The following is a 16,379-nucleotide window of genomic DNA, read 5'->3' as shown; positions in this document are numbered from 1 at the left end:
AAAAAAGCAGTCACTTCCATCCTGGAGGCTCAGACAGTAAAGAATCCATCTGACGTGCAGGAGACCCAGGTTCAATCCCTGGGTCGGGAAGATCCCCTGGAGAAGGGAATGGCTACCCTCTCCAGTATTCTTGCCTAGAAAATCCCATGGACAGAGGAGCCTGGTGGGCTACAGTCCACGGGGTCACAAAGAGTCAGACACGACTAATCACATACATGCCACACCACAGCAGAAACCAATGCAGCATTGTAAAACAACTATACTCCAATAAAAATGAATGAATGAATCCATATACAGTGAGAATCAGAAAAATAATGAAATAAATTAAGGCATCCCATATTCATGTGATTGCCATTTTTGTGAATAAAAATTCTATTAAAAAAAAAAAAAAGCAGAACCTGAAAATTTCACATCCTGGAACCCTCTTGGTCCAGAACACACTCGGGATGGTTGGTTGTGCTGGAGAAGTCCACCCCTCCAAATGGGCCCCAGGGACTGCTCCGGATCTGCAGGGTTCCCAGCAACCCAGCCACCGACATTCTGGGTGTGGACAGGGCGGGGGGCCTCCTGGCCTCCCCCACTGAGTGGTCACCAGGACACCTGCTCTAGAGTTTTCTCCATCTGAGTTTTTCCATCATGTAGGACGCAGGCTGCTTTGCTTATCCAGGTGGATGAGGCCCTCTCACCAGCTTGCCCACAGAGGGTCCTCCAGCCAACTCTGTCCTCTCTCTCTGTTTTTCCATCTGGAATGTAGGTGTAATAATCCTAACTAGATACAAGGTCAAGAAAAACACAATGTGGGGAACTTCCCTTCCAATGGCTGAGACTCCAGCTCCCAATGCAGGGCCTCAGGTTCGATCCCTGGTCAGGGAACTAGATCCCACATGTCACAGCTAAGAGTTCACACGCTGCAACTAAAGATCCCACATGCTGCAACTAAGACTCAGCACAGCAAAATAAACTAAGAGAAAAAAAAAAAACCCACAAGGTGAACAGGCTTTGATTTAAAGTGTATATACTCTGGAGACCTCCCTGGCAATCTAATGGTTAGAATTCTGTGCGTTCACTGCCGTGGCCTGGGTTCAATCCCTGGTTGGGGAACTAAGCTTGCGCAAACCAGGCAGTCAAAAATTTTTTAAAAAATAAAGTGTAGGACTTCCCTGATGGTCCAGTGGTTAAGAATCTGCCTGCCAATGCAGGGGATACTGGTTCGATCCCTGGTCTGGGAAGATCCCACGTGCCAGGGAGCGACTGGGCCCAAGTGCCACAGCTCCTCAAGCCTGTGCTCCTCGACAAGGGAAGCCACTGCAGTGAGAAGCCTGCCCACCACAACTGGAGAGTAGCCCCGATGGCCTCCACTAGAGAAAGCCCTGGAAGACCCAGCAAAGCTAAAAAAATAAATTATATATATTTTTTGAATCATAAAAAATAGAGTGTACCTTCTGCATGAAAGCAAAGGCTCTGATATTAGCAGAACCTTCTCTACCATGTGGGGAAATGGTGGGGAGTGGGATGCTTGGCCAGCAAGGACGTGGCCTCTGTTGGCCTGACTCTGAGTTTCTGGTTTCTTTCAGGGCCAGAGCGTGTGACGGGGGTCTCTGTTCCCAGCGGAGGGGACCATGGCCTCCATGTTGCTCACCCAGCGGCTGGTCTGCAGCTTCCAGCACAATTACCGCCTGTTGGTGCCGGGTAAGCCCTGGGGGATCTTGGCAAGGACTGGTCCTAATGGAAGATGCAATCCAGCCCAGAGACTTAGGGGTCCAGAAGAGTTCTTGGGGACAAAGGGAACTGCCTTCCCACCCACCCCCAAGAAACTGTCCCCTTGGCCGCCCCTCCCATCTCCAGCATGTGCTCCTGTGCCCGGAAGGACAGCTCAGCCATGTGCAGGGAGCTGATCTGCCCTGGAGCCTCTCTGCTTGCCAGAAGGGCCCAAACCATCCCCACGGGGACCGTTGGGGGAAATACAGAGCTAGGTTTGCTGCCAAGAAACAAGGAAACTACAAAAACCCTTGTAATTCACCTAAAAGCTTCAAGGACGCTAGAGAGTGGGCCCTATCCAAGAAATGGCCACCCTGCCCCTCCCTCTCCCTTACCTCCACTCACCCTGCACCCAAATGGCCAGCAGCTCATGCAGTCACCGCAGCCCCTCTCAGTTCAGTTCAGTCGCTCAGTCGTCTCCAACTCTTTACAACCCCATGGACTGCAGCACACCAGGCTTCCCTGTCCATCACCAACTCCGGGACTTTACTCAAACTCATGTCCATAGAGTCGGTGATGCCATCCAATCATCTCATCCTCTGTTGTCCCCTTCTCCACCTACCTTCAATCTTTCCCAGCATGAGGGTGTTTTCCAATGAATCAGTTCTTGCATTTGGTGGCCAAAGTATTGGAATTTCAGCATCAGTCCTTCCAATGAGTATTCAGGACTGATTTCCTTTAGGACTGACTGGTTTGATCTCCCTGTAGTCCAAGGGACTCTCAAGAGCCTTCTCCAACACCGCAGTTCAAAAGCATCAGTTCTTCGGTGCTCACCTTTCTTTATGGTCCAACTCTCACAGGCATACCTGACTACTGGAAAAACCATAGCCTTGACTAACAGACCTTTGTCAGTACAGTAATGTCTCTGCTTTTATATGCAGTCCCTCTCAGATGCTTCCATTTTTCTCTGCCTCACTGAGTTCAGGCAGCATAGCCCAGTGAGCACCCTGCCTGTATGATCTCAGGAGACCTCCTTCCATAGTTCCCACAAGGAAGGAAAGGGTGAACCCCAGTTTACAGATGAGAAAACTGAGGCTCAGAGAAGCCAAGTCATGCAGCCCTTTGAATGCAACTCAGATGTGGGAAATAGAGCCCACCGACCCAAACCCAAGGAATGGACTTGGAGACACCAGGTGCAGCGAGAAGCAAGGCTTTAATGATGATGTTGCAAGATCAGGCATCTGGTGGGCAAGTTACAGTGGGGTTTTTATCCTCTCGGCGCCCAAGGACCTCCCCCAGTCCCTCATTGGTTGTGTACTACGGGGTTAACAATCTTCCTGGGAAAGTCACCTGGATTTATTACTCCCCCTTTGTCTGCATTTTCCCACGCAAGTATCCTAACAGCACATCAGCAAGCTGTCCCTCTAGGCTAGTTGTCCTTGAAAATGGACCACTTTAAGTTTTTCTTACGTCAGTCCAGCTCCAAACACTGGATTATTATCCACGCCCTCAATGTGCCTCCTGGGCTCTCTGGGGGCTCTGTGGTAAAGAACCTGCCTGCCGATGCAGGAGACGTGGGTTTGACCCCTGGATGGGAAAGATCCCCTGGAGAAGGAAGCGGCAACCCACTCCAGTATTCTTGCCTGGGAAATCCCACGGAGCCTGGCGGGCTGCAGTCCATGGGGTTGCAGAGAGTCAGGCATGACTTAGCAACCGAGCATGCATGCAGCTTGCCTCCCAGCAGCTCTGGGAGGAGGAAGCTTGTGGTAGCCTGCTTCGGATGCCTGCCCCTCCACGTTGCCCCCAGTTCTCAGAGCTCCATGCTTGCCACCACGATGTCCCCTTCTTATTGTGTGTCCCGTCTGCCTTCTGAAGACAAATTGTCAGTGGAGTCCTTGGTCTCCTTGTTGAATGCGGCAGGCGTGTCTATCTTGAGTGTGATAAAAAGCAGGAGTGTTCTCTCCTCTCCCACAGGCTTTATTTTTAAATATTTTAGATGTGCAGAGAAATTGCAAAGACAAAGAGATCCCACATGCTATTCACCCAGTTTTCCCCAGTCTTATCATCTTACATCACCAGGATGCATTTGTCATTGCTAAGGAACTGACCTTAGTACTTTGATCTGAACCAAACTCTAGACTTGGGTGTGAATTTCGGCAACTTTTTCTCGGGGACTCCTTCTGCTCCAGGATCCAATCCAGTTTCATTGTCTCCTCTGGTCTATGAGTTTTCTCCGTTTTTCCTCTTTTTTTTTTAAACCTTGATAGCCTTGAGAAGTTATTAGTGGGTTTTGAGGGTTTGTTTTATTTAATTAGAAGATAAGCATATTAATGCTTACCCCTAATTATGTAACAAATAAACTCCAATGATGCAGGTCTGTTGTGTTCCAAGTAGAAGGGAGAGTCATTAGCACGGAAGATTCATCAGGTCTTAGCTGCGGCTCATGACTACCTACCTAGCACAGGCTTAGTTGTTCCACGGCTTGTGGGATCTTAGTTCCCCTGACCAGGGATTGAACCTGTATTCCCCACATTGGAAGGCAGATTCTTAACCACCGGACCAGCAGAGGAGTCCCAGGTGTTTTGTTTTAAACAAAAGCAGAGCAAATAACACCAGTTGAACTTAATCTTGATTTTGGCTAGGCTCACATAGAGAACCCTTGCTGTTTGAGAAAATGGCATTTATTTATTGCTCTCAGAAGAAGATCTAGAGGACATTAAAAACATCGGATGGCAGCTTTTACAGTTTGGAGTTAAAAACTGACTCTCTGGATTGCACAGTCATGGAGGGTAGTGAGCATCATTATCAGACCCAGAGGATTGTGTTGAATTCACCCACCCTGCCTGGTCTTGCCTGTCAGGGCATGCCCCTGCCCTCTGGGTGTGCTATTTTATTCATGAATGAAAATGTTGGATCATTCAGTGTTGATTCAAACTTCTTCCTCCTTTTGGTAGTAATTTGCCTTTGGGAGAAGTGAGTCGTTTAGCTGCGAATGTTTCATTTCAAAAATCCACACTAGATGAGATGGACTATACATCCATGATGCTCACAGCATCTGGGAAAGGAGAGGTCCAGTGGACAGACTGCCAGCTTTACCACTTTCCATCTGTGTGACTCTGGGCAAATTAATTGACCTTTCTGAGCTTAGTGTCTCCTTTTACATAAGACTCTTAATAACATTTACCTCCGATGGGGTTGTGAGGATTACGCGAGGTAATCCATGGAAATAACTCGGAATAATGTCCAGTATGTTCACCGTGAGTGCTCAATAAACAGACATCTGCTCACACAGCTGGATAGAAGGGGTCCTGGAAAAGGCTTTCTTGGTCATTCAAATCTTGTTCTTTTTTTTTTTTGTGGTTTATGGCACTACATGTCATCATTAAGTGTTGTGTTGGCATTTGGTTATTTCCCTCTACAAAAAGTCACAATTGAGATATAGTAAGAAAAGCACAAGTTTTCTGGACTGAAGTTCTGGCCTTGCAAACTCACTAGCTATGTGACCTCAGGAGACTCGCTTAACCTCTCTGACCCTCATCTGTGAAATGCGGACAGTATCTTCTCACAAGAAGGTTGTGGATTAATCAAAACAATAGGTGAGGGGCTTCCCTGGCGTTCCAGTGGTTATGACATCACCTTCCCGTGCAGGGGGTTCAGGTTCGATCCTTGGTCTGCGATCTGAGACCCCACAGGCCTAGGGGCCAGAAACACCAAAACATAAAACAGAAGCAATATTGTAACAAACTCAATAAAAACTTTAAAAGTGGTCCACATCAAAAAAAAAAAGTCTTTAAAAAAAGAATAAAATAATAGGTGAGCATTTTCCTGAATATATGTGAGCTTCTCCATCTTCCTTTTTCCAATAGCACATTTGCAAAAAAAAAAAAAACTCACCAGACTCCGATTTTCAGGATTTCTGCCCAGCATTTTTGCCCTCTCATTTTGCCATCCACACCCAGAAAGACTTGGAACATGGTAGGAACCAGTGCGGTTCCTGACCCAGGTGCATCTGCCTCGCACCTGGCCTCGGCATCCCTGTCTCATGCCCCATCCATCTCCGCTGTGTCTCTCAGGTCCTACCCCACCCCGCCTCCCAGCCCTGTTTACTCTTGGTCCCGGCATCCTGGTAACCACAGCTCCGCGGGACCTCACACGCTCCGCCTCGAGGTCCTTTTAGCTGCAGGTCCCACTGCCAACTGCCTCCACCCCTGGTATTCCTGCTTTCAAACTCCCAAGAAATTGCTACAATGTGATGTCAAAACATTTTCTGGAGAAAGGAAGAGAGGACTTTTATGTCCTCATGAGAGAGTGACTTAGAGAATGACTTACTGCTTATAGAATTCTCTTTCCCCCCTTCTCTGGAAACAAAGGAAGATCAGCAGGTTAAGAGCCCTGTTTATCCAAATAGACCTGTTGAATGCAGGTCTGGTTGGAATCAGTCTTGACCAGTAATGCTGAGTTCAGGCCAAGGAAGCGAGAAACAGTTGAGTGTGTGTGCGTTGTGCGTGTGTGTGTTTTTTTTAAGTCATCAGTATGGTCCATGATTTTTAACTCTCTGCTGTTGGAGTAAGATCTTTAGGAATTCCTTTTTCATTGTAAGATCAAACAAAAGATAATAAAAGCTGGTATCTTCATGCCTGAAAATAAGGGTGGTATTGGATTTTAACTGGATTTTATGTTCAAAGGGCTCCACTTTATTGCATAATTAATTCAGAAACCTTCTTTGATATTCCAAGCAATTATGAAACATTAAGAATTTATGTTTTCTAATATCATGGCTTTTTATAGATTGGCAGGTCATGTGTGTGTGTGCGTGCATGTGTGTGTATGACAGACACTAGCATGTTTTAGTATTTGTTTCCCCTCCTGTGTAATGCAATAAATAGCAACTATCCCTCAGGGTTGTGTAAAGATGAAATAAGATCACATACATGATTTGTTTGTCTTTTTTTAAAAAAATTATTTATTTATTTAAATTGGAGGCTAATTATGTTACAATACTCTGGTGGGTTTTGCCATACATCAACATGAATCAGCCACGGTGTACATATGTCTGTCCATCCTGAACCGCCCCCCCCCCACCTCCCTCCCCACCCCATCCCTCTGGGTTGTCCCAGAGCACCGGCTTTGAGTGCCCTGCTTCATGCATTGAACTTGCACTGCTCGTCTGTTTTGCATATGGTGATATACACGTTTCAATGCTATTCTCTCCAGTCATCCCACCCTCGCCTTCTCTCGTGTAGTCCAAAAGTCTGTTCTTTACATCTGTGTCTCTTTTGCTGTCTTGCATACAGGGTCGTTGTTACCATCTTTCTAAATTCCTTGTATATGCGTTAGTATACTGTATTGGTGGTTTTCTTTCTGGCTTACTTCACTCTGTATAATAGGCTCCAGTTTCATCCACCTCATTAGAACTGATTCAAATGCATTCTTCATAATAGCTGAGTAATACTCCATTGTGTATATGTACCACAGCTTTCTTATCCATTCATCTGCTGATGGACATCTAGGTTGCTTCCATGTCCTGGCTATTATAAACAGTGCTGCGATGAACACTGGGGTACACGTGTCTCTTTCCATTCTGGTTTCCTCAGTGTGTATGCCCAGCAGTGGGATTGCTGGGCCATATGGCAGTTCTATTTCCAGTTTTGTAAGGAATCTCCTCACTCTTCTCCATAGTGGCTGTACTAGTTTGCATTCCCACCAACAGTGTAAGAGGGTTCCCTTTTCTCCACACCCTCTCCAGTACTTATTGCTTGTAGACTTTTGGATCGCAGCCATTCTGACGGGTGAAGATCACATACACGATTTATGTGAAACATCTTATTGTTTAGTCACTAAGTCATGTCCGACTCTTTCTGACCCTATGGACTGTAGCTCCCTCTGTCCAGGGGATTCTCCAGGCAAGAACAATGGAGTGGGCATGCCACACCACTTTCAGGATCTTAGCTCCCCAACCAGGGATTGAACCCTGGCCAGGACAGGGAAAGCATCAAAGTCCTAACCGCTGGACTGCCAGGGAATTCCCATCTCCTGGATGATTTTTAATCGACACAACTTGGAGCACAACTCGAGGAGATGCCTCTGACCTCTAGTGGCTGGAGGCCAGGGATGCAGCTAAACATCCTATAGCACCCAGGGCAACCTCCCTCAGCAAAGAACCATCCAGCCCACAATGCCAGCAGTTCCAGGGCTGACAAATTTGAGTCTATATATACATATGAAGGAGACACAGGTTTGATCCCTGGGTTGGGAAGATCCCCTGGAAAAGGAAACAGCAACCCGCTCCAGTATTCTTGCCTGGAAAATTCCATGGACAGAGGAGCCTGGCAGGCTACAGTCCATGGTGTCCCAAAAGAGTCAGACATGACTGAGCGTGCACACACAATACCTATGGATATAGATTAATTTTTTTTTACAAAATTTGGAGAATTTTTATTATGGATACATAATATTCCCAATATTCTGCTGTCCATGAAAATGGTGGGACATGGCACATTCTATTTACTGACCCTCCTTTGTTGGATGTTTAGGCTGTTTCCTCTCTGTTGTTGTTAGAAATAATGCTATGGTGAATATTTTTAATCTACATCTTTTTGCACTGGTCCAGTTATTTTCCGGATGGATCCTGAAAACTGAGATTGCTCAGTCAAGAAGACTAGGAAGTCGGCATCACCTTAGCCTCACGACAGTGGGATGTGAGCATGCCTGCTTGCCTACAGCATCACTGGCAGCAGGCTTTCCCGCTTCTTGAACTCCTTAGGGTGCTTGTGGTACCCGTGTCTGACCACACTCAGAGTTCTGGGATCGTCAGGCTGGCGTGGCTCTCAGGCCCTGGCACTGCCTCTGTTGGGCACTCCCAGCGTTGTAAGGGCAGGGTTCTCGTATCCTCTGTGCTCAGGGGTTTCTCACCACCTCTGTTTACGGCAGGTTCCAGACACATCAGTCAGGCTGCAGCCAAAGTCGACGTTGAATTTGACTATGATGGACCTTTGATGAAGACGGAAGTCCCAGGGCCTAGATCTCGGGTGAGTTGAGCACACTTGAGTGGTGTGTTTCAGAAAAGAGCAAAAAGGGCCCATGGGGCAAAAACACAACCATGCTGAGGGCCCTGTATCCTTAGCTGCTTTCAGAGAGTTCACCGTTAGAGATCCAGGACTTTAAACCAGGCCATTCTTCCATAACAAGTCAAAGGAGTCTTTTTAGAGGATATGTTCAGTTCAGTTCAGTTCAGTTCAGTCGCTCGGTCGTGTCCAACTCTTTGCGACCCCACGAATCACAGCACGCCAGGCCTCCCTGTCCATCACCAACTCCCGGAGTTCACTCAGACTCACATCCATCGAGTCAGTAATGCCATCCAGCCATCTCATCCTCTGTCGTCCCCTTCTCCTCCTGCCCCCAATCCCTCCCAGCATCATAGTCTTTTCCAGTGAGTCAACTCTTTACATGAGGTGGCCAAAGTAAGTTATCAATTGCTGTAATAGTGCTGCATAACAAACAGTCCCAAAACCTCATGTTTTGCCATACATCAACATGAATCAGCCACGGTGTACATGTGTCTGTCCATCCTGAACCCCCCCTCCCACCTCCTTCCCCACTCCATCCCTCTGGGTTGTCCCAGAGCACCGGCTTTGAGTGCCCTGCTTCATGCATTAAACTTGCACTGCTCGTCTGTTTTACATATGGTGATATACACGTTTCAATGCTATTCTCTCCAGTCATCCCACCCTCGCCAAGTTGCTCATGCATCCATGGTTAACTGGCAGTTGGGTAGGCAGCTGTGTTGGACTCATCTGTGTGCCTGAGGGATGACTGGCCACCAGTTGATCTAGGTTAGGCTAGTCTTGGGTCGCTGTGGTAATGTGGCTCCGCTTCATGGGTCTCTCATATTCCAGCCAGCCAGCCTGGGCTTGTCCTCACGGTGATAGAAAGGAGTACTTGCCCTATGTCTCTTGAGCCAGGCTCCCCACTAACCTACCATTACTTCCACCTCATTCTGTTGGCCAAAGCAGGTTACATGGCCTGTTTCTGAGTCCAGTGTCAGGGGCTGGGGCAGAGCAACCCACCAACAGTGAAAGAACCTGACTGTGTGATGTAGCACAGGGCGTGTATGGCAGATGCCTCCCTGAGCTTGATCTTGAAGGGCCACAAGGAGCAACTGGCAGGAGTGTGTTCTGTTCTGGGTGAGGGGAATGGTGACAAGCCTGCAGGGGGACAGTGCATGGTGTGTGAGAGACTTTGGGCAGCTCAGAATCCCTGGAGTAGATGTTAGAGACACAGACAAATGTGGCGAGGGGTGTTGCGACTTCTCCCCAAAGAAGCTACAAAATCTGCATACACCACACTTTGCAGGTCTGGTTAGCCTTGATTCTGGGTTGTGAGTCCAATACTGTTTCTAATGTTTGCATCTAAAACATAACAGTGTAAACCTTTGTGATACAAATTTATTTTTTCTCTGCATATTTTGCAGGTTTTATCCATACACAGTGTCTTTGTTTTTTAAAAGTCAAAAGATGTTTCTTTTGACATTGAAACTATTTAATAAACTAGAAGTCTTTGTGCTCATGTAAATGATTGTAGCTATTTTGCATGGTCTTTTGCTAACAAAAGAAGACTTTTTTCATGCATATTTCTATTGATGAGGGGTGAATTTTAATTTAATAATAGTTAAATAGCTGGAATAAATTTCATATTCTTATCATGAATATTATTCTGTATTTTTACATGGAAATATATGATTTTATGACACTAATTGCTAAAGTTTACTTTCTGTGAATTCTTTTCAGAAATGAAATCCTTGTAGTAGTAAAACCCCTAGTTTATAATTCCCAGCTGCTATGTACAGTTGTACAAGAGATTCGTGGAATGTTCAGATTATAATTATAAATGGTACAGATTTCTATTTCCCTAATGGTGTGTTAGAGCTTTTTTTTCCCAAAGTAAAAAAAGAACCCATGCTTTTCTGGACATTAGATAAATATCTTTAGCTCCATTTTTTTGCGGTTAAATATTTTAGTTTACTTGATTGTTATCTTTGAAGTGTCCGACCCTCCAACCTGTCTGTTGTACTGGTAATTGAACTGGCAAGAATCATTTCCCACCAACTATTTCTCTTAAGGATTTTAAAAAATATGTATAATACTGTTGACTAACTATTAAGTTACTGACATGAAGAGGGAAAAGCCCCAAGACTTGGGAAAAGATGAAAGATTTTAAGCAAGTGTATGTCCTTGCTATGATGCTTTTTTCCTTCTCTCCTGCAGGAGCTAATGAAACAGTTGAATATAATTCAGGTGAGTGGGGATGAAATAGCCATCCTACCTTTGCTTCTTGGTTACAACTTAATCTGTGCTGATTCTTTTTATAAAACATGCTTTTGTTCTAAATGTTCTTTTTCCCTAATTTCATCTGTTATTTCTTCTTTGACTCGTTGGGGTTTTTTTTTTTATATTTATTTAATTTTTTATTTGGCTAAGCTGGGTCTTAGTTTCAGTACGCAGGATCTTAGATCTTTGCAGCATGGGGGATCTTTAGTTGTGGCATGTGGGATATAGTTCCCTGACCAGGGATTGAATCTGAGCCCCCTGCCTTGGGAACATGGCGTCAGCCACTGGACCACCAATGAGTAGTGTCCCCCATTGGTTATTTATATAGTGTAATTCCCAAACTTCTGAGATTTCTAATCTCCTTCAACTGGGGTTGGAAAACTTATTTTGAATGATTTCAATCCTTGGAAATTTATTGACCCTTTTTTATGGCCTGGCATGTGGTCTATTCCAGAAAATGTTCTGTATGTGCTTGAGAGGGATGTATACCCTGCTGTTGTTGGGTGGGGTGTTCCACATGTGTTTGTGAGATCTGCTGATTTTGAGTGTTGTTCACATCTCTTTCCTCGTTAATCCTCTGCCTGGTTGTCCTATCCGTTAGTGAAAGCCAGGGACTGAAGTGTCTAGTCTTATAGAATTATCGTTTCCCTTCAGTTCTGGCAGGTTTTGCTTCATGTATTTGGGGCTGTATATCAGGTTTCCCAAGTGGCTTAGTGGTGAAGAATCTGCCTGCAATGCCGGAGACATGGGTTCGATCCCTGGGTCAGGAAGACTCCTGGAGGAGGGCATGGCTACCCACTCCAGTATTTTTGCCTGGAGAATCCCATGGGCGGAGGAGCCTGGTGGGCTGCAGTCCATGGGGTCGCAAAGAGCCAGACGTGGCTGAGCAACTAAACAACATCAGCTGCTTACATGTTTGTGGGCTTCTTTGTGGATGGACCCTTCTGTCATCATAAAACGCCTGTCTTTACCTCTAAGAACGTTTTGTTTGTTTAACCGTTTCATCTGATACTAGCATAAAACATCCAGCTTCCTTATGATTACTATGAGAATCATGTATCTTTTCCTGTCTTCTTACTCTCAACCTAATTTGTATTCTAGAATCTAAAATATATCTCATGTAGATGACATATCACTGAATCTTTTAATCCAGTCAGACAGTTTCTGATTCTTTTTTTTTACTGGCCTAATCCATGCACAGTTAATGTTACTATTGATGTAGTTGTATTTATAGGTTCGGTTTTATTTTCTGGTTTTTTTAATGTATAACATTTGTTTATTTGGCTGCACTGGGGCAGTGGCATGTGGGATCTAGTTCCCTGACCAGGGATTGAGCCCAGGCCCCTTGCAGGGGGAGCAAGGAGTCAGCCACTGAACCACCAGGGAAGTCCCCAGTTTCATTTTTTGTTCTCTTTCTCTTGTCTGTTTTTGTTCCTCACCTTATTTTCTACTATTTTTTGGTACATAATGTGAAAATCTTCTAGTGTACCATTTGCATTGCATTTCTTTCACTATATAATATATATATTATCAATATATAATCACTATCGTTTTTTAGTTTTCTTAGGCCCTAAGACTTACCATATACATCTTAACTTTCCAGAATTTTCTTCAGATTTATTTTTCAATCTTTTCTGTTGGGATAAATAAAACACATACAGGAAAAAAAAATCATCAATTACAAATCCACAGCATCATAAACGATTATAAAGCAAATCACCTATGTATTGATAATGACCTGCAGGGCAAAAAAATCCTACACTGTCAACAACCACAGACACCATCCATGTGTCTTTAAGTGGTCAGAACATGGTTTGAACCCAGGTCTCCTGCACTGCGGGGGCTTCCCAGGTGGCGCTAGTGGTAAAGAACCCACCTGCCAGTGAGGGAGACGTAAGAGACACGGGTTTGATCCCTGGGTCAGGAAGATCTCCTGGAGGAGGGTGTGATAACCCACTCCATTATTCTTGCCTGGAGAATCCCATGGACAGAGGAGCCTGGTGGGCTACAGTCCACGGGGTCACAAAGAGTCGGACACAACTGAAGTGTCTTAGCACGCATACTCCTGCATTGCAGGCAGATTCTTTACTGTCTGAGCCATCAGGGAGGCCCTTTACTTCAGCAGTTCAAGCTTAGTCCTGAAAGACTGAGGGTCTAGGGAATTTCAGTGATCCAGTCTCTTCTTTCCCCAAGAATGCAGAGGCTGTGCACTTTTTCTGCAATTATGAAGAAAGTCGAGGCAATTACCTGGTGGATGTGGACGGCAACCGGATGTTGGATCTTTATTCCCAGATCTCCTCTGTCCCTATAGGTAAGAGCTGGAAAATAAATCCTTGGATGGAGCTTCTTTCTCCATGCTTATCTGGACTTCAGTCACTCCTTCCAAGAGACACATCCTTGTGTGTGTGGCCAGACACTTCCCTCAAGGGCAGAGAAAAAGAACAAGTCATTTGCAGAGGGTATATTACAAAAATAACTTTACATGTCTTTTCTCATATACTCCTCCCCCAAAACCCGACAAGTATGGGTCTGGGTGAATATGCCTGTTTTGTAGGTAGATAAGCAGAGCTTGGAGAGGAAGCGCAGGTAGGCTGTGATGTCCAATGTCAGCAGTCTTAGGACTCCTGGAAGAAGGTCGGAGGTGGGGATTCAGTGACAGTGGTTAATTAAGGGTGAGCTTGGTTGGGGCGCGGAGAGGAGGGAAAGGGGAGGGAGAGAAACAGCAGAGAGCAGAGGGCAGGTGAAGAAGGATGAAGTCTCAGCCAGAGACTAACCACAGCCTGATTCCACGGGGCAGAGGGGGTGGGGGCTCTGGAATGTGAATTACACCCCAAAGTCAATCCCAGACCAATGCGAAGAGGCTGATCTGTTGGTCCCCCTGGGCCAGTCGGGTCATTGAGCATCAGCTGCCAGAGGGAAGGATGCGTCATCTTTCAGGCAAGGCGGCTTCCATTCATCAGGGGCAGTTTGCCGGAGGAGGTGTCTGGAGCCACTGTCAGTGTCCCCCTCCCCCCAGTATACATGCACACGGAGCAGCTGGGAGAGGGGCGGCCGGCCCAAGAGAGTGTCTCTCTCAGCAGGCTCGCCTCCTGGCCATCCAGAGCAAGGCTGTCCTACTGCAGGAGGGAGAGGCAGGGCTGATGGGCACATGCTGTTTTTGGCTTGGCTGGTCCGTGTTTCTTTGGCCGATGGAGTCCTCACGGCATCCACCAGTCTGTAGGCTGAGTATCTGTGAAGCCTGTCCCTTCGTGGATAATCCTGGAGCATTCACAGCTCCCCACCCACCTCCAGCCCCCTCCACTCACCCACCTAGGGTCTTTCCGCAGAGATCCACCCCTCCATTAGGTTTCCACGCCTCCTCTGCTTTTGCCAAGTTGGGTCCCTCAAACCTATTTATTTCCCTTGAAGATGAGATCCAACAGAAGGCAGATAGATGACTCATTGTTTCTGCTAAGTTCATCATTCAGAGATGCCTTGGCCTCTGATGGCAACTTGGAGTCTGAGATTTACGAATCTGTCTCTCCACGTCCTACCAGTGTGAAAGGGGTAAAATCTCGCATTATCCTGAAACCATGGGCCCGTCTCTTCCTGGCTAACCCCTACATCCTCCCCACCACCACTCAGGGCTCCTCCAGGTCAAGTCCCCAGCAGCCAGCTTCTCTGTGGAGCTAGGTGAATCGGGCTGGTCAGACTGGCAGCAGTTGTTAAAAGACCAGAAGTTCTAGGAGTTCTAGAAGTCCCCGGGGGCTCAGTGGTAAAATATCCACCTGCCAATACAGGAGACACAGGTTCGATCCCTGACCCAGGAAGATCCCACACGCCCTGCAGCAACTAAGCCCGTGTGCCCCAGCTTGTGAACCCGAGCTCTGGAGCCTGTGCCCCGCAACGAGGGAAGCCACCGCAAGGAGAAGCCTGCGCATCACAACTGGAGAGTAGCCCCAGCGCTCCCAAACTAGAGAAAAGCCCACACAGCCACTGAAACCCAGAGCAACCCAAAATAAATACATAAATAGGATCATTTTTTATAAAGACCAGAGGTTCTGAAAGTTCTCTCTCTGGCCACCTTTGTTCCTACATCTGTAATTATTGAAATAATTTTTTTAACTAATAATTATTGAAAATTTCCTGTCTGGCATAGTGTCTTCCAAGGGCTTCCCAGGTGGCCCTAGTGGCAAAGAACCTGTCTGCCTGTGCAGGAGCTGTAGGAGACTCGGGTTGGATCCCTGGGTCGAGAATATCCCCTGGAGAAGGGAATGGCAACCCACTCCAGTGCTCGTGCCTGGAGAATCTCATGGACAGAGGAGCCTGGCAGGCTACAGTCCATGGGGTTGCAAAGAGTCTGCTGAAGCAACCTAGCCCACACATGCATAATGTCTTCCGTGTTCTCCCATTTAATCCCTACAACCATCCTATAATGTCAGATCTTTTGATATCACCTCAGGCCCATCAATAGGGAGTCAGGTTTCAAGGGGGTTTCAGGGTTCCCCCGGCCATTTCCAAGGAGGCTGAAGGTTTGCACCAATGACTCTGCCTCCTAAGCTTACTTCTATAATAGCAGCCTCCAGACAGCTGCCCCTGCCCTGCAGTGTGGGCAGGGGAGGCGGGGGGGGGGGGCCCATGACATCAAAGACTTGGGTGTGCAGGGACTTCCCTGAGGGTCCAGTGGCTAAGACTCTGCGCTTCCACCACAGAGGGCACAGGGTCAGTCCCTGGTCCGGAACTAAGATTCCACCTACTGCTCGGTGTGGTAAAAAAAAAAAAAAATCCAGGCATAGGATTTCCTGATCAGAGGGGCTAGCTCTGCTTTCATCTTGCTTTCTGAAGCCAGTAAGAAAAGTTGCATCTGTGGCTTAATGTGATTCCCTGACACTGCCTTTATCTACTGAGGCAGAAAAGTCATCAACATCCAGGCAGCATGGTAAGAGTCAGAGCCGAAAGACCTCTGGCCACAGGTCAGTTGGAAAACCCCCCAGAGTGTTCCTTCCTTGGGAAACAAGCAATTCCCAACCTTGGTCCTGGCACCCCTGGGCATGGGGTGGGTGGTGGAGAGACTGAGGAAGAGTGTTAATCTCCCCCCTGGTCCTCACACCGCTGCCCCGGTCTACACCCCCTGCATCCGACAGAGTGAAGCTACAGGGCTTTTCCCGGGCAGGGCCCCAGGAACGGGCCTTTGTGTGTGAAAAGGGTTGCAGGGTTGGAAGGGAAGGCAGGGAGCAGGCGATGGAGTGAGGGGCAGGGGACCCCCGGATACGGTGCTGGTCTCTAACTGTATCTTCCTCTCCCCAGGTTACAACCATCCTGCGCTCATGAAACTTGTCCAACAGCCTCAAAATATGGTGAGTGCCCGGGGTTGTG

The 16,379-nt window shown here is 46.9% G+C and overlaps 1 protein-coding gene across 1 annotated transcript in view; it reads left to right on the top strand.

Annotated features, from left to right (window-relative positions):
* The first annotated feature begins 1,619 nt into the window (after positions 1-1,619).
* The window catches only part of ABAT (4-aminobutyrate aminotransferase), a 36,913-nt gene continuing 22,153 nt past the window's right edge, over positions 1,620-16,379 (top strand). The window contains exons 1-5 of the mRNA XM_052636427.1: positions 1,620-1,689; positions 8,629-8,726; positions 10,962-10,991; positions 13,218-13,335; positions 16,311-16,360. Of these exons, the coding sequence (XP_052492387.1) occupies positions 1,620-1,689; positions 8,629-8,726; positions 10,962-10,991; positions 13,218-13,335; positions 16,311-16,360 (366 nt within the window). The remainder of the gene's footprint in view (positions 1,690-8,628; positions 8,727-10,961; positions 10,992-13,217; positions 13,336-16,310; positions 16,361-16,379) is intronic.

The sequence above is a fragment of the Budorcas taxicolor genome, chromosome 2, assembly GCF_023091745.1.
Source record: "Budorcas taxicolor isolate Tak-1 chromosome 2, Takin1.1, whole genome shotgun sequence".
Taxonomy (NCBI): Eukaryota; Metazoa; Chordata; class Mammalia; order Artiodactyla; family Bovidae; genus Budorcas; species Budorcas taxicolor.
The sequence above is the reverse complement of the archived record's forward strand: the minus strand, read 5'-3'. Positions and strand labels throughout refer to the sequence as shown.